At 41.1% G+C, this 22,742-nt stretch overlaps 1 protein-coding gene across 2 annotated transcripts in view; it reads left to right on the top strand.

Annotated features, from left to right (window-relative positions):
• Prim2 (DNA primase subunit 2) overlaps positions 1–22,742 on the top strand; it is a 182,814-nt gene that overhangs the window by 6,325 nt on the left and 153,747 nt on the right. For both annotated transcript variants that reach the window (XM_021230328.1, XM_013117302.2), the window contains exons 5-7: positions 1,199–1,319; positions 16,886–16,981; positions 20,580–20,717. In XM_021230328.1, coding sequence (XP_021085987.1) covers positions 1,199–1,319; positions 16,886–16,981; positions 20,580–20,717 — 355 coding nt within the window. The remainder of the gene's footprint in view (positions 1–1,198; positions 1,320–16,885; positions 16,982–20,579; positions 20,718–22,742) is intronic.

The following is a 22,742-nucleotide window of genomic DNA, read 5'->3' as shown; positions in this document are numbered from 1 at the left end:
GGTTATTTTTAGGAAGACAACTTTTGATACTTTTCCAAGAAAAGAAGTGGCACAATTACTAAGAGACATTGACTCAAAAATGTACTTGAATGTGATAAAAGTTTTCTAATTTGAGATGTTGAAGCCTATTGAATTTCATCTATTTTCAGTCAGTAGCTGGACTTGTAACTCAATGCTGCCACCCAAAGGGAGAAGGCTCTAACTGCTTTTTTACAGCTAACTTCCCCCTTAATAATTACTGGTCAACTATCAGAGCTGTGGTTGTTTCTTTTTATTGTTAGGTTATGGGTTGAGTAGTTTTGAATTGCTCCTCCTCACAAGATCCTAAATGATAGCATGTTTGGCTCAAGGCTTCAAAGTTAGAGTTTTGGATTTATACGAAGGCATATGTTGTTTATGTAACCTACAAAGCCACTAAATTGCTGGTAGTCTATAAAAGTCACCTCACAAAAATGAAATTATATTTTATATGCAGTAGTTACTATATAATGTAGCATGAATGCCAGCTATGTATTTCTCTTATGGATTAGTATGTTTTTATTTTGACTTTAATAGAAGTGGGTGGGGGGAACGGGGAGGAGGGAAAGGGGGAGGGAGCCAGTGACTGGGAGGAGAGGAGGGAGGGGAACTGCAGTCAATATTTAAAATAAATGAAAAAAAAAGGTTATTTAATGAAAAGCGCCCCAAAAAACCCAAAAATGTTGAAGCTTACTGTAAAGCTTGCCCTTTTGACTGTCAAAGTTTACTCATGTTAACCCATTCAGAGAGCAAATGACTTTTAAGATTTTGGTGTTTACTTGATATGGACAAAACTACCTCAGAGAAAGGAATGCCTCACTTGCCAGTGTAAGGGACTCTTTGAGAGTTACTTTAAGTGCATTGAGCTATTTTTTTTTTTGTTATTCAATAATTATACTGGTTTTCTCAAAATATTCTGTGTTTAACCCTTTTTATGACACCCCTAGGCCTCACCCGGCATCCACGTGGGAGATGGTGGTTTACAGTAAGCACATTCTGTCTCAGATGGACCGGTGCACACGGGCGGTGACACTGGGGACTCTCTTTATCTCAGAGAGGACGGGTCTGCCCTTGACTGCTCTCCTGGTGTCTGATTGGCCTTGAATACCGTGTTAGAAAATCTCTTGGCTCCAGTCATCACTGGGTTTTTAACTTATGCTCATTTCTGTTTCCATTCCAGAGAAGATCTTAGACGATGGTTCATTCAACAAGAAATGGACCTGCTTCGGTTTCGATTCAGTATTTTACCCAAGGACAAAGTTCAGAATTTCCTAAAGGATAGTCATTTGCATTTTGAGGCTGTAAGTATGTGTATATAAATAAAAATATTTTTTTTCTACTTTCTTCTCCCTTTTACTTTTGTTTTTGTGAGACTGACTCTTACTATATAGTCCAGACTTAGATTTAGGGCAATCTTTGTGCCTGTCTACTGAGTTCTGGGATTACAGGCATGTCACCATGTCCGGCTTGTAAATATATTTTTACAGTTGTTTGAAATTTCCCCTTTTATCTTCTTGTCTTTTAAGTACTGATATTAGCAGCAGAGTCCAGGCTCTTTATGTTCTTTTATTAGGTACCTGGCTTAAAGAAAAGCTAATTGCAAGTAATATTTAAAAGCATGCGGAGCCCAGAGAAGGTTGTATTTCATTTTGAAAGTCAGCTGTTTGTAAATTCTGATTGGATAGTTTTAAGAAGTCTTTTTTTGCAGGTGAATCTGAATGAACTGTGTTTTGCAGTTATATGTAACAGAAATGTTTGGGGAATTTAGTGTAGAGAAGGATTGTGGGCAGAAGTATCAAGTATGTCCCAGGTAGATCTGTGCTGCTGCGAAAGGTTGTATATGGGAAGTTCCAGCAGTCAAACGGCTTGGGACGGTTTGGGACTTTGGTGGAGGTGGAAGGTCCTTGTCCTATCTGCAGACACCTTAGTGCCACTAAGAGGACAGAGCTACTCGCTTTTTCAGAACTCGTTCTTTCCCACTTACTGTTACAGCTTGATCGAATTAGGTTGCAGAAGGAGAGCCAACAAACATTTTGTGTCTACTATGTGCTAGGGAGAGACTTTCTGTAGTTTCTTCTCTTGTAAGTGCTCTCAAAATATCCCCCTGTGTATATAGAAGTCCTGGGACATCTTTTACATAGGATCTTTGGACCCAAACCCAGTGCTTCCACTTTGATTTTAACTGTGGTCCTTGGGTGAAATACATTATTGCTGTTATCAACAATTAACTTATCTTAGAAAAGGTTTACTTTTAGTCATGTGTATGTGTGCGTCTGTGCATGGGATATGCGTGTGACTGTGGGTGCCCATGGAGGCTAGAGGCATTGCATTCCCTGCAACTGGAGTTACAGGGAGTCATGAGCTGCCTGACTTGGGTGCTGGGAATCAAACGTAGTCTCAGTTTATTTTTTCTTATTAGAAATAGTCTTGGTTTTTTTAAAAAACTATTTTGAAATTACTGATTTCTATTAGAAGATTGGAAAAGTTGTCCTTGATGCCTGCTTTTATTCTACAGTATCTGAACATATTACCATAGATACTTTAAAAAAGTAATATATTTACGGATTGGAGAGAGAGCTCAGTGAAGAGCGTTTGCTGCCTGTAGCACCAGTTCCATGGGATCTGATGCCCTCATCTGGTCTCCTTGGGCCGGTACCAGGCATGCATGATATATATATACATATATATATATATATGTATATATACTTATATACATAAAATAAAAAACCCTAAATATGTCTTTATTGAAATAAATGTAATATATCTTGACACGATTTAAAATCGATCTTTTAAGTGTAATTGAAACTGTGCAATTATCACCACTGTATAATTTTGGGACTTTTTATTATTGTCTATGTTAGCTAGAGTGGTAAACAGATCAGGCTTTGGTGCTGTGTTGTTGAATTTGATTCTTGACTTCAGTGTTGGGTGTCTCCTCTCTGGGACTTTGTTCCTGCATTTTGCTGGGTACAACAGGGCTGCATGACCCATTTTTTACTCAGGCTACTTCTTATAGTCTGCATCTTAAAACTTTATTTATTTATTTATTTCTAAAGATTTATTGGTTTGTTATATATACACACCGCTCTGCCTGCATGTATCCCTGCAGGCCAGAAGAGGGCACCAGATTTCATTCCAGATGATTGTGAGCCACCATATGGTTGCTGGGAATTGAACTCAGGACCTTTGGAAGAGCAGGCAGTGCTCTTAATCACTGAACCATCTCTCCAGCCCCTAAACTTTATTTTTTTAAAGTAAAAAAAAATATGTGTATGGGTGTTCTTATTTGTTTGAGATTGTAATTACATCATTCCCTCATTCCCTCTTCCCTTCAAACCCTCCCATGTATCTGTTTTTGTTGTCTTTCAAATTCATGACCTCCTTTTTTATTAAATGTTGCTACATGTAGATGTATATTCCTAAACACAGCTTGCTCAGCCTGTATAATGTTACTTGTATGTGGGTTTTCAGGACTGACTATTTGGTGTTGGAAAACCAGCTAGTGTGTTCTTTCCTAGGGAGGACTATTTCTCTCACTCTCAGCATTCCTTAGTGGCTTGTAGTTTTTTTTGTGTAATGTGGCTTTCTGGCTGTGAGTGTTTTGCTGCATGAATGTATGTGCATCATGTGTGTGCCTGCTGTTTATAGAGGCCAGAATGGATTCCCTGGAACTGGAGTTAACTGGTGCAGGAGAAGAGCAGGCAGGAGAATGCCTGCTTTCTTAAAAAATTAATTTTTTTTTGTTTTTTACGAGACAGGGTTTCTCTGTATTGTTTTAGAGGCTGTCGGTCCAGCCTGGCCTCGAACTCACAGAGATCCACCTGCCTCTGCCTCCCGAGTGCTGGGATTAAAGGCATGCGCCACCACCGCCCGGCAAAAATTAATTCTTATTTTATGTGAATGGGTGTATGAGACCAGAAGAGGGCTACATGTCTCCTGGAGCTGGAGTTATATAGATAGTTCTTAACTGTCATGTGGGTGCTGGGAATTGAACCTCGGTCCTCTGGAAGAGTAGTCAGTGCTTGTAATCACTGGGCTATCGAGATAGACCTTTTACAATTTTTCAAATTTAAATTTAGTTAAAAATGTTCATACAATGTGTTTTGATCATATTCTTTCCCCTTATTTCTTCCTATTCAACTTGATGGTCTTTCTTTCTCTTAAAGAGAGAAGAGAAAGTATACAACAAAAGCCTGTATATAGCCTCCTTTCCCCAAACAAAACATCAGTAACAATTCCGCGAAAGAGCCTGTTTTGTGTCGGCCATCTACTCCTGAGCATGGGACCTACCCTGGGCTGTCACTCCATTCAAGAAAACGGATTTTTCCCTCTCCCAGCAGGTTTCAATCGCAAAATAGCTTCTTGGTTAAGGGGTGGGACTGTGTGCTAACTTTCCTTTCTCCTGTATGCTGGGATGTACATGTATGTGCCATGTGTGTGCGTGAGCCCTCAGAGGTCAAAAGAGGCATCATATACACTGGAGTTGGAGTTACAGGTGATCGTGAGCTGCCATGTGGGTGCTGGGATATAAGTCTTCAAGGGTAATTAATTCAGTTTGAAGTTCCACATTTTGACAGTCTCTATGTTTAAGTTACTTTATGAACAGAATCTAATTCTGTAACTCTATAGAGAAAACCCAAATTCTGTGAATCCTGAAATATTACTAAAAGGACTACCTGCCATAATTTTTTTGTACTTATATACATATAAAAACAGGTCTCAACTACTGAGAGTTCAGCAAACATTTTCCCTATTCTTCAAATACAAAAGTTACCCACAGGGGCGGGGCGTTGGTGGTGCATACCTTTAATCCCAGCACTCTGGAGGCAGAGGCAGGCGGATATCTGTGAGTTCGAGACCAGCCTGGTCTACAGAGCGGGTTCCAGGACAGGTTCTAAAACATCACAGAGAAACCCTGTCTCGAAAAGCAAAAAAAAAAAAAAAAAAAAAAAAAGTTACTGACAGGGTACCTGCCCAGTTAGTACACATAAAATAAGGTTGTTCTATATAATTATAATTATTCAATGTTACAGACCACTATAAGAACAAAAGGTCCTGTTAGTTGAATTGATTGTAGAAACGAGGATGTAGTTCAGCAGCAGCTGTTGGCTTAAAATTTGTCATTCTGCTGTGCTTACCCTCGACGGTGCGTGAGAACAGGACAACTGCCCCTGTTTTGGCACACCTCCATTACTTCTTTACCTGCTGCTGGGTGGTAATGTGGCTTTGAAGACTCCCACCTTTCTCTTGCCCGCTGATCCTCTGTGACTTTATCTCTGTTAAGTCTGCTGTCCCAGTTTTGAGCAACAGAGCCCTGTACACTCTATTGGAACTTAACCTTTCATATACTTCAGCTTCTTTGGGCGAACCCAAGGGTTAAGATCACTTTGTAAATATTAGGAAGAAGAACTGTATCCACACTTACATGGGGTCCTGATTTCCTGAAGAAGAATGCCAGTGACTGAATAGAGTCTGCATCCGCTAAGAGATGTAAGGAGAGGCATTGACCACTGACAGCTAAGTCTGCTGTATCTACTGAGTACCAAGCACTTGGCTAAATGCCTTATGGGCTTCTATGATTTAATCCTCCCAGCAGCTCCCTGATGAGCCCGAAGATCAGAGAGGTTAGACCCCGTCACCCCCAGGCAGACTAGTGGATATTTTGAGATATGTAAATTATAAAACACGTTAGTAAATGTGGATCAGGTTTTTTTTTTTCTCACAGGTTGTCCTTAACTAGCACCGAAAGGAAGTGACATTTAAAGTGACAGTGCTCATCAAAAAGGATATGTAAACACAGGTGTGAGATTAGAGATTTACATTAATGTTGGAAATTAAGGCATTGACTCGAATTTTGCTAAAATGCTTTCTTTTAATTACTAATTCTTGTCAGAATTAGAAACTTAGTATATTAAATATACAGGTGCTTTCTCCAACCTTTGTGTCTGTGTGTAACATCTGTTGGGGAACCATACAACTTCATTGTTGAGAATTTCATTTCCTGTGTGGGTATAGGTATGCTCGCGTGTGGAAGTCACAGATCAAACTTGGATGCCTCCATTTATTGCTCTCCACTTTATTTTTGAGACACGCTTTCTCATTGAACCTGAATACACTGATTCATCTAGCCTGGCTGGCCAGCGAACCCCTGAGGTCCTCCTAGTTCTGCCTCCCTGCCCTGGGATAACAGACTTGTGCCCCATATCCAGCTGTTTGTGTGGATACTGGGGATCTGAACTCAGGTATATGCTTGTGTGTCGAACACTTTCTCTTCAGCCCTCTCTTGACCTGTTTAAAACATTTTTGGATGTGTTAGTTCATGATCAATGGTTTACTCATGTAGTATTCAAAGATCATTGTAAACTAAAACCTAAACAGTAGACTTGTGCTCCAGTTGGGAATAATTAAACTTCATTTGTGAGGCACAGTGCAGTTAAGGACTTGGGTAGATTTTCCTTTTGGTCATAAGAAAGAGGTATTATCAAGGGAGACTGATTCATTATTGCACACCAGGCTTTTTAGAATGGCTTGTTGACTAGTCCAGGGGTTCTGGTCTTAGGATCACGTCTGTATAGTTTTTTTGGGTCATCGGTTCTCTTGGTGTACTCCCATGTATCTGATGATGACTGTCGACTTTTCCCAAGTGCTGGGATTATAGGCATACACCACTATACTCAGGTTTATACACTGCTGAAGACTGACCCCTAAGCTTCGTGAATGCTGGGCAAACACTCTAGCAACTGAGCTATATCCTCAGACTGTATATATTCTTTTTTTTTTTTTCCCCAAGACAAGGTTTCTCTGTGTAGTTTTGGAGCCTATCCTGGCACTCGCTCTGTAGACCAGGCTGGCCTTGAACTCACAGAGATCTGCCTGCCTCTGTCTCCTGAGTGCATGTGCCTTCAATACCTGGCAACTGTGTGTATATTCTCCTGAGTGCTGGGATTAAAGGCGTGCGCCACCACCGCCCGGCTGTATATATTCTTAAAAATGTCTGTTTATGGTTCTGACATAAAATAGCAGCCTTGAAGGATACTAATTGTAAAAAGAATTTCCAAGTGTTTTTGGTCAGTGAAATGGGTCAGTGCCCCAGGTCTGCTGCTGAGCTTGCTGTCAGGGACTCTCCTGGTGGCAGGAGGGAGCTGCAGACTGCCTTCTGATCTCCATGTGTGCACCGTGGTGTGCATGCGCCACCCTGCGGCAGAGCGCTGGCTAGGTGATTTAAAAAGGTGGTGTGTGATGCCTTCTTAGAAAGCTGTTTTTCATTTCCCTTTCAAATGGTGATGGCGGTGGTGGTGGTGAGCCCCAAAGGGTCTCCCATCATTAGAAACCATCAGGGAGGACTTTGTGTTCGGAGTAAGGCTTCTCACGTTTGACTTGTTTGCAGGCGGGTCCTGAGGATGAACCTGAGGAAGGTCCGGACCGAGGGATAGATTAAGGCTCTCTCTTGTTCCCCTGGAAAGGCTCACTGAAGCTGGTTCCTTACCCCTCTGTTCCTCATCAATAATAGCTGGCTTTTCTGCTGTTCCGTGTGCTCCTTTCTTCCATTTCCAGCTTTAACGTAGTCATAGTAACATATCTCATGTCAGAGTGTAATAACTTTACCTCTCTAGAGGTTTCCTAGAGGTCTAGAGACACTTTATGATTTACTTATTTCTTTATGTGCATTGGTGTTTTGCCTGTATGTATATCTGTGTGAGGGTATCCGATCCTCTAGTTCTGGAGTTGTGAGTTGCCGTGGGGTGCTGGTCACTTTGTTGTATGTTTGTTACTCTTTGCTCTTACTTTCTGGGGGCCCGCCACGCAGTTTCCAAATAAATCACATGTGGCGGCTTATTTTTCTTATGAATACCCGGCCTTAGCTTGGCCTGTTTCTAGCCAGCTTGCTCCTTCTTCCTCTTTTTCTCATTTCTCCTCCTCTCCTGTTTGCCTTCCTTTAGAGTCCCCTTTCTCCATTTGTGTGTGTGTGTGTGTGAGTGTGTGTGTGCGTGTGTGTGTGTGTGTGTGTGTGTGTGTGGTTAAGTGTAATCTAGGTTGCCTCTATTTGAGAAAACGTGCAGTGTTTTGTCTTCCATTTGATTACCTTGTTCTGGCTTTTAAACCCCCCCTTGATGCAGACTCATAACTCCACCTTCATTTTGTCTCTCTGTTTCTCATAAATTCCTTCCCCTTTTGGGTGAAATTAAATGTTTTATTTGATGAGGCTGAGAGTGGGGTGAACGAGAGGTGATGATATTAAAATTGGATGTATTTCTGACAGATTTTTTTTTCTCAAGGAGATGGGCTTCAAGGAACCCACTTGTACTTGGCATGCATTTCTTTCTTGGGTGCCAGGAACTCCTGTGCTCTAGAACTGTCATTTGGGGGAGCCAGAGTACCGCAGTTAACCAATGGTCCTTTCCGATTAGAAGAGAAAATAATGAAAGGAAGTTCGTGCTCTGCAGGGGGTGTGTGTGTGTGTGTGTGTGTGTGTGTGTGTGTGTTCGCGCATTTCTTCCTTCTGTAGGAAATGGTTAGAAGGTTATTCAGTAGTAAGCGAATTCAATGAAATGAAATGTTCAGTATATGTGTAACTCGAAGTTTACTTTTACACTTGCTTTGGTTGTCCTGTTAATGTCTTAAGAGATAGCAGTATTTTCAGGTGAGGAGAACAAGTGTTAATGTCACATCAAAGCCAGAGGCTCTCTAAATTAGTCTGTGGACTCCCCGTCGCACTGAGGATTAGATTCAATACTCAGCAGTCCTTACAGTTTTTCTAGTCAGTGAACAGACTGATATTTTCCCAGTGAGTATAGTAGAGTATTGTAAATTGTATTAAAAGTATTGCCATTTGAGTAAGTGCTTAAAATAGTTTGAAGTGTTTGGTTGATCAGTGAATGCTGGGGCTTGGACTGTGGGTATTCGTTCTTCAGGGATGGTGTTGTAGATTGGAATTCGGGTTTAGAAGGTAAAACACTCATATTTAGTTCTCTCTGCCCTGGTTTTCCTTTAGCTTGTATATTATTTGTATATTATTTTCTTTTTAGTATGTCCTCAAAAGGATTACATTTCTTTTATTTTTGCCATTTTTTTTGAGGTCAGGTGTATGAGACACACAGGAGTCTCCACATTTGGGGCAGTATTTTAGCAGGTCAGTGACACAATTTATTTCAGATTCTCACAGGTTGCTGCTGTCTGTCATGTGGAAAATTTGTTTTTGAATTTTCTTGTTACTGTCTTCGGTAAGAAGTTAGATTCTACAGCAAAAGCTCATACAGTGAGGAGCAGCTTCAGGCTCTAGAGAACATCAGTTCATGCATGCAGTTTTGATGTGTCTAAGAAAGGGGTTTTCTATATTTATGGTGGGAGGTTACTGGGAACTTTTTAACAAGATAGGGTATTAACTTTTGTACAGTCTGGGCATTTACACGTATTTTTAATGTATTACAATTTGGTAATTATGTGCACATGAAATTAATAAATGCTACTTCCTGTTATGATTTGTGAATTCCCTAAGACTGTGGATTTTTTAAAAGTAACTTTATATATCAGAAATGATACCACATCTTTATATTTTTTAAATTGTGTTGCTGCTCAAGAATGGTACCCTGTTGTCAAAAAGGTAAATATTTATAATTGTACATTCAGCATTGTAAATAACCTTATGAAATCTTTTTGATTGAAGCTATTCAAAACAAAAATTTTAATGAATTAAAAAAAAAAGAAGTTGGATTCTAGATTAGAAGTTCCCTGTCAAAGAAGAGCCCCATCTTCATCAGAAATGGAGCTCACTACATATTAGAAACAAAGTAGGCGTCCTGCACCACCCTCTAAGCTTTGACTGTTTCACTTCTGTTTGACTTGTATTTGCCAAACCCAGGGCTGTTTGCTTTTGTTAGTGAATATGGACGTTCTGGCCACGCTATGAGGAGAAATACAGGGGTCTTAAGAATCAGCATCGTTCTGTGAGGGAGAGGCTATTTTTTAGAGAGCACTCAGCCGGTGATGTGATGGAGGCTCTGCTGCTTCCTGCCCAGCCCGCTGCTTTCTTCTTTGTGCCCATCACCGCCCTTCCTCCTCCCCTCACCCCTGCCCTTCCTCCTCCCCTCACCGCTGCCCTTCCTCCTCCCCTCCACCCCTGTCTTCTTGAGGAATGCCAGTTAGAGTACTGTGGCTAAAGATGACTCTGGAGAGTTGATTAAAAACCTGAATCTGTTTTACTTTAGAGTTTTCTATTAATTTTCCCATATGGGTAGAATTAGCCTAAATTTTATAAAATGCTAAGTTTCAAGAAGTGAAAATTAAATTATATTTCTTTGTTTTTAATGTACATGCCGTAAAATTAGATAATTAATACAGGTTAAAGGAGATAATTAATCAAGATTTAGAGGAATTCTAACTGATGAATTCTGTTTCACCTTTTTAAAACTAAGAAGGATTTGCCTAAATTATGTAAAATGCTAATTAAAAGAGGCAATTTGTTAATCATTTCAGTTTGATTAGAGGCAGATGCTGATTACCTAAGTGGACCTTTCAGAAATGACTACCATTATTTCAAATCAACTTGTCAAACTAATTAAGACATTAACTTAAGGAATAGCACATATCAGTAAGTTACCTGTGTGCTAGTTGTGAGTGTAAGGCATGGCGGGGTTATTGGGGTTATTCACAAGTTTGCATACCAAAGATTTGGAGGGTAAGATGTCAGGAAGAATTTCCCTAGCCTCAGGTGGGTTAAGCTGTAATCCAGCTGTCAGTTCTGTGCCCAAAGACCTGTTGGAGTGTGTCTACCTCCATTCAGCTCCATTGTCACTCTTGAAGTTAGGGCTTCATGAGCTCTTCTCCAATCCATTATTTACAACGAAGTGAGAGTGTGCATATCTGTTCAGCCACTTAACAGTCTTGTATGTGTGTGTGTGTGTGTGTGTGTGTGTGTGTGTGTGTATGTATGTGTGTGTGTGTGTGTGTGAGAGAGAGAGAGAGAGAGAGAGAGAGAGGGAGGGAGGGAGGGAGGGAGGGAGGGAGGGAGGGAGGGAGGGAGGGAGAGAGTGTATACATTGGTAGAGGCTGAAAGTACTAATTTTAGGAAACAACAGGGTAAAAATAACTTAATGCTAGAGTGATCTATTCTGTGAGTTAAGAAAAAAAGGAAAGGTGTTTCTGTGTGCTGGGTTAATCTGGAGTGTAGCGTCTCACTGGCAGAAAGGAGGTGCAGTCCTGACAGATGGCTTGTCATCCATCACCTTCAAGTGTCTGAGGTGTTCAAGTGTTGAATTGGGTCAGCAGATAGGACACCGTTGTCAGGACTGTAAAACTGGTTTCTAATGTTTTCAGTGTCAGTGTGCACATTTGGACATCTCTTAGAGTAAATACTCTCTTCCCTTTGCCCAGGTATAAGACAAAGTTAGTGTTCTATCCATTTGAATTTGAATACCGTGGAAATGTACATTTAATAATTCCCAACTTACTAAAATAAATTGATAGAGATTTGGTTTATTATAGTTGGCAAGAGAAGGTAATTGCAGACCCATTTATTTTTCTTGGCCTTACTTTTCTGTGAGCTTTTATTTCATTTTCTGTTTTCCAGAATCAATATGGCTGCAGCAATGCTCTCAGTTCACAACACTTCCCACATTTCCTCCTTTGTTAGTGAAGCGATATGCTTTAGTGTCCTGATAACTGGTGGCGCTGGGTAACTTCAGATATCATCATGCTTTTCATTAATCAGAGTTTGGCCGTCTGTTGGCTAAGAAACTTGAAAATGACCAAGCCTTCTGTAGTTTAAAGACATAGAATCAGTCAGTGCTCTTAACAGTTGTCTATGGGGCTGCATTGTAAAAATGGGGAAAGAAAATTACTTTCTCTCTGTCTCTCTCTTTTTTTGGAAACCATTTGCCAGTTGGAACCTCAAAGAAGATAGAGTTTGGAAGGTTTTTAATTGTGCACCAAAAGGTTATTGCAGTAGATAACATAAGGATGCGTCATAAAGAAGAAAATGAGAAGCTCAGTAACAGAGAACTGTGTAGAGAAGCAGGCATTCTGCCAGTTGACTGAGATCTTGGGATAGTTTGGAATTAAAGGAACAGTTACAGATTTCAAAGACTTGATTCACCTAGTTTATTAATAAATGTGTGGAAATCAGCTTCAAGTGACTTGTAACGCATGCTACCTTTCGCTAAAGTTTTTCTCTTATAATGTTTACTTATTGCAAGTTTAATGATGTAAGCAGAGGATTTTAAAAAGTTTTTATAAATAATTTATTAGCTTGAAGGTGTCAGATCCCGGGGAACTGGAGTAACAGACAGTTGTGCTGGGAATTGAACCCAGGTCCTCTGGAAGAACAGCCAGTGCTCTTAACCTCCGAGCCATCTCTCTAGCCCCCAGAAGGTTTGTTAATGAATAGTTTATTTTAAATTATTGGAATAAAAATGGGGTAAAATGAATTACGATATTGCAGATTAGTCTCTCAACTCCTGCCATTGTAGTTAAATAAATATTTCCCAAACAGGATAAAGTGTGGGTGTGCAGGCAGGAGATCCAATAAAGACTGCAAATGGGTGCTGGTTAAGATTACTTGCTGCTCTTTCAGAAGATTCTCAGCACCCCTACATGGCACTTACAACCATATGTAATTCTAGTTCCAGGGGATTCAATGCCCTCTTGTGACCTGTGTGGGCACATACACAATTGCTGGCTGGCAAAACACTATGTACATCAAATAATATAGTAAGTAAACATCAAGAAAAGAATGTAAGGGTCTCTTACGCTTTCATCTACTGAGGAGCCAGGACAGTTATGTAAATAATGCATTAGTGACTCAAAAGCACTTTCCATCAAGGGAACTCAGGGAAATGCCAAGTGTTCTTTGCACAGACACCCAGGTGGTGTTAAGCTGCTGAGTTTGAAGGATGTTTTTAGGTTTTATTCCCCCACCTTGTTTGTTTTAATCTGGAGCTGGGGTTGGATGAAAATGCTTTGTTCTTCCAAAGCCATGGAAACAGATAGTCCTCCTTATTGGAAGATGTCTTAGGTAGAGAGCACTGTGTTGACAGATACCGTTTTTTAGCATGTTAAGTTCTACCATCCTGCTGTCTGTCGTTCATGTTTGCCGTTGGGAAGTGCTGTGTTTGATAAGATAGCCACTCTGCTCTTTTTTTTTTTTTAATATATTTTATGTCTGTGAGTATTTTGACTGCATGTCTGTCTGTGTCTGGTGCCTGTGGAAGCCAGGAGAGGACTTCTGGAACTGGGGATATAGACAGTTGTGAGCTGCCATGTGGGTGCTGGCAATTGAACCCAAGTCCTGTGGAAGAGCAGTCAGTGCTCTTAACGGCTGAGCCATCTCTCCAGCCCTATTCTGCTCATTTAAAGCTCTCCGAAAGCTCCTGGTAGGATTTGTTTGATTTACTTCTGTTTGATTTAAACATCCTCAGCTAGAGTGGAATTCTTTTTAATTATCCTGCGTAGGTTTCACTAGGCTTCTTAAATATATAGATGGTGTCTATATATTGGAGAATTCTCTGCCATCGTTACGTTAAACTACGGATTCTTTTGGCTCTCTGGTATTAGTTTTTACAGCTCATTCATTTTCTTCTTTCTTCTTGCTAGCAGCTACAGATGGTTTCTTATGAACCGTTAACTTCCAGGTTGATGCTTCCCTAGTCTGGTTTGTTTATTCTACTCTCCATGAGATTTTAATTTTGAATATTGTGGTTCATAGAAATTTTTTTTTGAGAGGGGGGTGCTGGAGATATCACCTAAGATCTCTGTACATACTAGGTACATACTCCACCACTGAGCTGTATCTTGAGACCTTTTTGAGCTAGTTCTTATATTTGTTTTTATTTTTTATTTGTTATCAAAACTGTGTTTGGGATTGTTTCTCACGCACCCTGATTCAAGTGCTTTCGATTCTTGTGCTGATTAGTTTTTGTCAACCTGACAGCTATCCAGACACCAGTATCTGGGAAGAGGAACCTCATTGGAGAACAGGCCTGTCAGATGGCCTGCAGGCACGGCTGTAGGAGATTATGATTGGGGGGGAAAGCCTGTCCCATTGAGTGGTGCCACTCGTGGGCAAATGGCTCTGGGCTGAGCAAGCTGAACCAGCCATGGAAAAGCAAGGCAGGAAGCAACCTCCTCCATGGTCCCTGCGTCAGTTTCTGCCTGCTCCTGCCTTGAGGTCCTGTCCTGGGGGCCCTTGATAACAGGCTGTAAGCTGTAAGCCAAATCAACCCTTTCCTCCCCACGTTGCTCTCAGAGGAACGCAGAATAGTCAACCCTCTGGCTTTATCACAAGAGGGCAGCAATATCCCTGTGTTCTTTGCGCCTATAGGAAGTTACCCAGAGAACTCCCAGGCCTGGAAAGAAGTCAGAAGACAGCAAGAGTAGGGCCCAGGGCCCAGGGTCCAGTGTAGATAGCCTTTGGCCCTCGGCCTGACTTGCTTCCCCAACAGCCTTGGCCTCCCCCCACTTCTCCTTGTGCACCCCACTCAGCTGTCAATGCAGACAGCCACCCCCAGTCCCCACCTTCCATTCGGCTGCTGCGGTGCCTCCAGGCCTGTTGCTATGGTGTCCACCTGAATGTCGGTAACAGCAGCTGAAGCAAAAAAAAAAAAAAAACCAAAACACACACACACACACACACACAAACCCCCCCCAAAAAAATGAAAGTGGATACCTCCTTAAATTGATAGAACAGTTATAGTCCTTTAATTATTTAACTACTCATGTGACTATTAGATATGGAAGGGTGCTTACAGATAGAAATGTGTAGAGGTGAAAGGCGTGGTGTGCTATAGGAGTTCAGGTAAGTTGGTTAACTTGTGAAGGAATACTTTTATTTAAGGGTGGTGCTATTTATTATTACATTGACCCAGTCATGACTTCATAATATTTGACTTATTTTGTGTGTATCGTTCTTAATTACTCCTTTTTTTTTGGTCTCCATTTCTACCACTGTCTTCTAATTCTAGGTTATTTTACTATGATTTTTTTGTGCTCTTGGTAATCCTTGATGTGCTTCTAATTAGTATATATTTGAATATTTCTCTCCTTATGCAGATTAATGGTTTTTATCTTTTGATAAATTATATATTTTTCATAATCTCCCACTGATAATTTTAGTCCTTTGGTATTTCATTATACAGCATTTTTTCCCACTTGTTCTATATTTTTCTGAATTTCTTAGGTTGAATACTGTCACCTTCAGTAGTTTGTATATGTTAGACAGGAAACATTTTGCCATGTATTGTAATAAAAACTGGGAATATAACAGAACACATTTATACTTAGGTTCATGTTCCAGTAAAAACACATAATTATGACCCCTCTGCTGTAGCATAAGTATACTGCAATGTTCATTGTTGAGGCGTGTGGTTTTATATATAGGCAGAGAATAAGAATAGTGCTGGCTGGGGATCTGTGGGAAACTGCAGAGGTGATGTGTGAGTTGTATAAAAGTCTTCCAGTAGAAATATAAGATATGGAGTGGTGTTTCAGAGAGAGAAATCTTTGCGAAGTCACAGATGAAAGTCATGGTGTGTTATAGCAGGTGCAGGTAAGGAGTAATGAGGATTTCATATGATACAGCCTTTTTTTTCAGTATTCACTTGTGATCCACCTTTATCTTCATTTCTGTACCTTCTTTTATTTTTATTTTTTATTTATTATTCTTTTTATAATTTAACTTTATTTTATGTGTATTGGTGTGGAGGTGTGCGTTCCCTGGGAACTGGAGTTACAGACAGTTGTGTGCTGCCATGTGGGTACTGGGAATCGAACTTGGGTCTTCTGGAAGAGCTCTTAACCTCTGAGCCATCTTCTCCAGCCCCCCTTCCTCATCTTTTAGTTGGGAGAGAGTTGCTTTCTCTTTTTAAAAGATTTTAAAAATGTGTGTATGGTGTTTGCCTGCATGTCTGCCTGTGCACCACATGTGTGCAGTGCCTGTGGAGGCCACAAGAGGGTGTCAGATCCCCTGGAACTGTACTTGCAGAAGATTGCTAGCCACTGTTGGGTGCTGGGAAATGAATCCAGGTCCTCTGGAAGATCAGTCAGTGCTCTTAACTGCTGAGTCATTTACTCAGAGCTATCAGTTTTTTTTTTTTAAATGAGGACATAATCAGCACAAGGTAATGAAATGCTAGTTCCTTGAAAAAGTAATATTGTAAGTTTCAAGTATTATATGTGATTAAAAGTCTGAGAAATAAGCTAACTAACTCTTGATTTGGTTAATGTTCACATTTAGTCTTTTGTAACTTGATTTTTTTAAAAGTTAGGATCTCACTATGTAGTTCAGGTTGGCCATGAACTCATGCTGTGGTTCCCAGCCTCCCTAGTTCTGAGATGATAGGCGTCACTATGCATAAACTTTTTATGGTTCTTTCCCTCAGATTATTACACTTCTCTTCTCTACTCTTATTTTTACTTTGAAAGACTATTTTATGTAGCCCAAGTTCATCTTAAACTCATTTTGTCGACAAGAGTGACCTTAAATTTCTGATCCTGCTGCCTCCACCTCTGTGTTCTGGCATATAAGCATGCCTCCATGCCCGGGCTTCTGTATTGCTGGGAACTGAGCACAGTCACACCCAGTCAGCACACCATCAACTGAGCTACATCCATAGGCCCTTTGCTGCTGTTCTTTCTATGTATCTCTTTAGATATTGGCAGAAAAAGAAACCGTGAAAAATATTAAAGTTAAATTTTCTTCCACATTTTGCCTTCACTAGGAGTAATAATGATTTAGCAGTCATTTGAAATGGCAAGATAATTAGTATACTAACATGTTTTTTATAAAAGTGTGGAATATTCTCTACAGTAGGAAAATGCTTTATTGGAACTGAAGAAATGTAAATTTTAATGCCTCATAAAGTGTGTTTCCTCTTAGATAAGTGATGAAGAGAAGACTCTTCGAGAACAGGACATCATGGCATCCTCGCCAAGCCTAAGTGGGGTTAAGTGGGAATCGGAGTCCGTTTATAAGGTATGTAAACATTTGCAGAAGTGTCATGCTTCACTTTACCTGCATTTTAACTCAGACACCTGTGTAGCCCCTCCCACTTCCTGTGTGACACCCTCCACACAGATATCCTCCTCACTCTGTTGGGGTTCTGACTGCACCCCAGGCTATTCTGTTGAAGGAAAACCTTAGGGCATTGCTTGGGCTCCTGCATATGGTGTGTGGCTTCCTTTCTCTTCTCTAACACTCTTTAATTGGTGCTTTGTCAGAAACTCCTGTACTGGCTGGTTTTATATCAGTTTGACACAAGCTAGAGACATTGGAAAGGAAGGAGCCCGGATTGAGGAAATGCCTCCCTGAGCTCTAGCTGTAAGGTATTTTCTTTTTGATCAGTGGGGGCGGACACAGCGCATCGAGAGTGGTGCTGTCCCTGGGCTGCTGGTCCTGGGTTCTGTAAGAAAGTAGGCTGGGTAAGTCATGGAGCGCAAGCCAGTAAGCAGCAGCCTTCCTTGGTCTCTGCATCATCAGCTCCTGCCTCCCAGGTTCCTGCTCTGCTTGAGTTCCTGTCCTGACTTCCTTTGGTGATGAACAGCAATGTGGAAGTATAAGCCAAATAAACCCTTTCCCCCCCAACTTGCTTTTAGGTCATGGTGTTTTGTCTCAGTAGTAGAACCCTAACTAACACAACCCCCTTGGCAGTTCTTGGGCTCTTACACGCTTTGGCATTTGGTTTTGCGTAGTCTCATTACATCTAATAGTCATCTGGGCTCTGACACTGTGAGCCAACTTGCTTTCCTATGGGGATGCCTTCCTGAACATAGTCCAGCCTCTGTGCTGGGCCACCTTGGTTTCCTCTGTCCCCTCAGCACAGAGACCTTCTGGATGTGAAGATAGCTTGGGAATAAATATTTGTGAAGGGGAAGAGGGAAATCTGAAATTAACTGAAAACTTAGTAACTGCCATATCATAGTTGCCTTTGGAAATGATGGACAGTCAGTCATGGTAAACTCGGAAGTACACCTTTCTTACCTACTTATCCTGTTTTTATTCTCTATTTTTAGTTTTTGTCTCAGCAAGTTGACCAAGTTGGCCTTGCCTAGGCAGGACTTGAATTTACGATCCTCCTGCCTCAGTCTCCTGAATAGCTGGGTTTAAAGGCCACGTCCAGGCTGAATGCATGAAGTCTTGCCTCCACATTCGCTCTCTGTACTTTTTTCTTCTAGCCTCCTTCCAAGCTTAGTGTACGAGGATTGGCCTTTGACTCACAGCACACATTTGCATTGCCGGACATCACAGCATCTGTTGCTTCTGCTTGGGCATTTCTGTTTGCACTGTGGTTAGTTTCCACAGTAAGCCAGAGGCCTAGACGGTGCAGCAAAGTACACGGGAGGGTCATTTAGCTTCTGTTCCTTTCTTTTCCCGGGTTTGCGGATTTGTCTTCTGAGGTCCAGAGGAATTTCTTCCACTCACTGAATCATAAGCCAGTAACAGACTAGACTAGATTGTAGGTTTGGATTCCAAATGCTGTCCTCTGCTCTTGTGTGCGCCGCACTGACCCTTCTCCCCCGCGCCTCTGCTGGGTTTGCGCACCACCTGCTGCATGCCGTAGCACACATGGCTCCCTGTGGAGCTGTTTGTTGTTCCACAGGTATTTTTTTCTGTCCTTAAATAAATTACGAGCTCTTTGAAGACATGGACTATGTTGTAGTCATGGAAAGCAGTCCATTTGTTCAAAGCTTTCTAGTTAAAAGACCTGTGACCGCAGGCTGGAGACATGCCTCCATGGTTAGTTATGAACATGTATTGCTCCACTAGAGGACCCAGGTTTGGTTCCCAGAATCCATGTTGGATAGCTCACGATTGCCTGTAAGTCCAGCTACTGGGGATTCAATACCCTGTCTGGATTCTGGACAGGGTACTAATGTGCTCACATACCCACACAAACACACATATACAACATATTTAAAAAATACATTTAAAGGATACACGGTCTGTTTAGGGTGTGAGGTGTCATCAGATGCACAAAATCATAACCAGACAGACTTCAGTGTCACCCAAGACTGAATGAGTAGACAGTTTGGGAAACTTTTCATAGAAATTTTTGCTTCATTTTCAAAAGAATGAAAAAAGATTTTCCAGAATGACAGTTTTTACACTCAACTGAGATCATACTATGTTTATCTCTTAGATGGTGGGATAATTCATAGGACTTGATCCTGTTTCATTTTAAAATAAGTGCTTACATATATGGGCAGACATTTACCAGCGAAGCTGAGGGTTCATTATCTCAGCTTCTCGATGCTGAGAGAAGCTCTTCACCTGCTCTTCTCCAGTGGAGGAGCATAGACTTAGATGAGCAGATTTGGGATTAACTTCAATTGCAAGTAATTTGTAGCATGAGGCACTTTTTAAAGATAAAAATGAGAAGAACACAGTTTGACACAGAATCTGAATCTGTCACTGTAGGGAAAAGGGACCAGTCAAAGAAACACACCCTGAGCAGAGCCAAAGAAACACACTTTGGCCCTGCAACCAGAACTAAAGAAATGTACCCTGACCCTAAAACCAGTGCCAAAGGAACACACTTTGTCCCTGGGATCAGAGTCAGTGAAAGAAATGCACCCTGGCCCTAAAATTGGAGCCAAAAGGCTAAAAAGGACCAGTGAAAGAAACACACTTTGGCCCTGAAACCAGAGCCAAATCTGACCCTAATCCTGTGCAGAAAACTAACCAATCCTCGAGCAGAGCTCTAGCCAATCTGAGCTCAGCACTAAAATCTGACCAATTGCCACCCTGGAAACCCTATATAAACCCTGTGTCTGTTCAGCTTGTGGCTGTTCGCTCTACCAGGCTGTCGTCTGCCACTCTGGCAGTGGGCAGCCACTCTCCTGGATCCTTCCCTCCCAATAAACTCCTTTGTGGGTAGAGCAGAGTGAGCAGGGCTATAACACTTTTGCCAGGGAAACCTTCCCTTGGCAGAGCGAAGTTACACTCCGCTCTCGGCTCTCCCTCTCCACTGAACTGTAGCAACTTGGCCCGAGAAACCTCCTGCCAGAGCAAAACTGCTGTACTGGGCTAACATCCCCAGCTGGAAGACCCTGTCCTGCCGGAGCAGAGCTGATACACTGGGAAAGGCTGTAAGCTGCTAAGCTTACTGCTGCCTGTGGTGGTCCTTGGCTCCCGAGCTCCAGGATACCTTTCCATCTGAGCTGTGTAACACTCAGTATTCTGTGACTCCTGAGTGCCAGGATACCTGTCCCATCCCGATCCAACCGAAATGCCTATAGTCACGAGGTGACTATAACATGTTTAGAGACTTTGAAGTAGAAGTTTGAAATTTCGGGGTTTATAATTCAGAAATTTAGAGGTTATTAGTAAAAGGAAACATTCCTTTTAGGTTCTTTATTATTACTGTCTTTTGAAACATGTACTCTGAAGCATTTATTTGTATCCTGTTAATTCTTCCTAATGCTAGCTGTTTGGTTTTAAGGAATACATTTTTTTTCCTCTTTTCTTCTTGGAGCTGTTGGGACTAATGGGTTTTGTTTGACTTAACGTTTGATGTCTCAGGACCTCCTAACAGTAGGCACTGATCTGTTTCCCTGTTTCACTCTGAACCCAGATCCCCTTTGCTGACGCTCTGGACCTGTTCAGGGGAAGGAAAGTCTATTTGGAAGATGGCCTTGCTTACGTGCCGCTGAAAGACATCGTGGCCATCATCCTGAATGAGTTCAGAGCCACGCTGTCTAAAGCTTTGGCAGTAAGTGTCCCCCTTTATGTCTTTATTTAACATCATTATAAATCCCTGGTGATTCTGTTTTGTGTTCTTTTAATTTTCATGGTGACATTTCAATTGCCTATGGTATTGTGTTGTTAATTGTGGAATCCTAGGTTTTTAATGTGTTCGTCTCTACACATGGTTTTGTTACTTCTAGAATTGCTTCTTCTAATAGCACTAATGGGTAGTTGACTAATTATGGCAGTGGCCTCTGTAGGTTGTTCATTAAATCATTTCTGCTTGGGGATGGCCTGTATATGTGGTTCTTAAAAGCACCGTGGCCGTTGGTGGAAACAACCTCTAGATTTCTATTATGAATTGCTATGTTTTTATCAGTAGAGGGCATTGTCAAAGCAAGCTTTGGTGTTCTTATTTTGTAGTGTAGGGAGTTGGAACCTAGGGCCTTGTCCTTGCTAGGAAGTCATCTATGACTGGGCTGTGTGCCCTCAGCCCTAGGAGAAAGTGTTTATATGTAAGTACTAAAAACAGTGATAGGCTACTACTGAATAAATAGCCCAGAATTACTGGCATTCAAAGAGCTGTGCTGAATAAATGACAGTATAATCAGTTTGTGAAATTCAGAGTGATGATACTTGGTTTTTAACCTAGGTCACTTCTGTTTTTTTTTTTTGAATGCTTTTTTGTTTTTAATGTGGAAGAGTGTCAGCGTCAAAGGACAATCATGGAGCTTTATGTAATAGTTGTATAAGCATATGGGGGTGCCCTTTCCTTTTGAGATGAACTTGTAGTGTTTTGGGCTGGAGAGATGGCTCAGACGTTAAGAGCACTGGCTTGTTCTTCCAGAGGTTCTGAGTTCAATTCCCAGCAACCACATGGTGGCTCACAACCATTAGTAATGAGATCTGGTGCCCTCTTCTGGTGTGCAAGCATACATTCAGGCAGAACACTATATATATAAAATAAATAAATAAATCTTTAAAAAATTGTAGTGTTTTCTGACAAATAATTCTTATTATTGACTCTCTAGGGTCACTTAAGCATGCGTCATTCAGTTATGTTAGCATTTGGGAAGGCTAAGATATCAACTATTTTATTAGGCGAGACAGTTTATAGAAGCATCTGTTTTCCCGTGCAAATTTGCATGTGTGGGCATGTGGTGTTAATGATGGAACTGAAGGCCTTGTGTGTGTGCTAACCCATGGTCTACTACTGAATTATACTCTTCAGCTCTGAGTAAGTATTTAGTTAGCTTTCAATATTCTTTATCTCTAATTCCATGATGCATTATAAATCTTTATTATGGTTGGTACTCTTAAATTGTTTCTTCATTTCTCTGTGATTTGCTCCATCCTACAATGTATTTATGAATAAGAATAGTGACTTCACCAGTATGAACCTGTTTGTCTATTGGTTGGCATTCTCCTTTTGTGGTTCTTGTGTTTCAATCAATCCATTTCTCTGTCAATGTTTTGGATAGCATGTCTTTGTGTGAAACAGGTATGTTCTTTTCTTTTCTGTTAATGCTGCCCACTAAATCCTAGTAGTGGCTTCTATTCTCCATAGTCACCAAAGCCATCACCAAGTTTCTGAAAGCTTCAAGATGGTGGCACATCCTGATACTTCCCTGCTTTAGAGATTATAACTCACACTACTTTCTACGCTAGCTCCCCAGTTGCTGGTCATAGAAACAAATCTGTGGTATCTTAAACAATAATGGAGTGTGTTAGTCCATAAATTCAAGAAGTCAAGTATGAGTGACGCTGGTGTCCCCATTGGCGTTCCAGCTGTTTCTCTGCAGTTGTCTTTACCTGTACACATGTACATATGCTTCGTCCTTGGTTAGGCTTTGTTCATAGTAACGAAAGTGGGTCAGACATCATATCCCTGTAACATACCTTCCACACAAGCTTCTTTTGTGTCCTTGAATTCTGTTCTTTGTCTTAGACTTTGTTGTGCTTGAAATGGCTTAACGTACAAGCTGGATCACTTCCTTAGGGCTGCTTTGTCAAAGTACTATAAACTGGGGGTCTCAGAAGAAACATTCAC

This window comes from Mesocricetus auratus, unplaced genomic scaffold, assembly GCF_017639785.1.
Source record: "Mesocricetus auratus isolate SY011 unplaced genomic scaffold, BCM_Maur_2.0 Super-Scaffold_100021, whole genome shotgun sequence".
Classification (NCBI taxonomy): domain Eukaryota; kingdom Metazoa; phylum Chordata; class Mammalia; order Rodentia; family Cricetidae; genus Mesocricetus; species Mesocricetus auratus.
The sequence above is the reverse complement of the archived record's forward strand: the minus strand, read 5'-3'. Positions and strand labels throughout refer to the sequence as shown.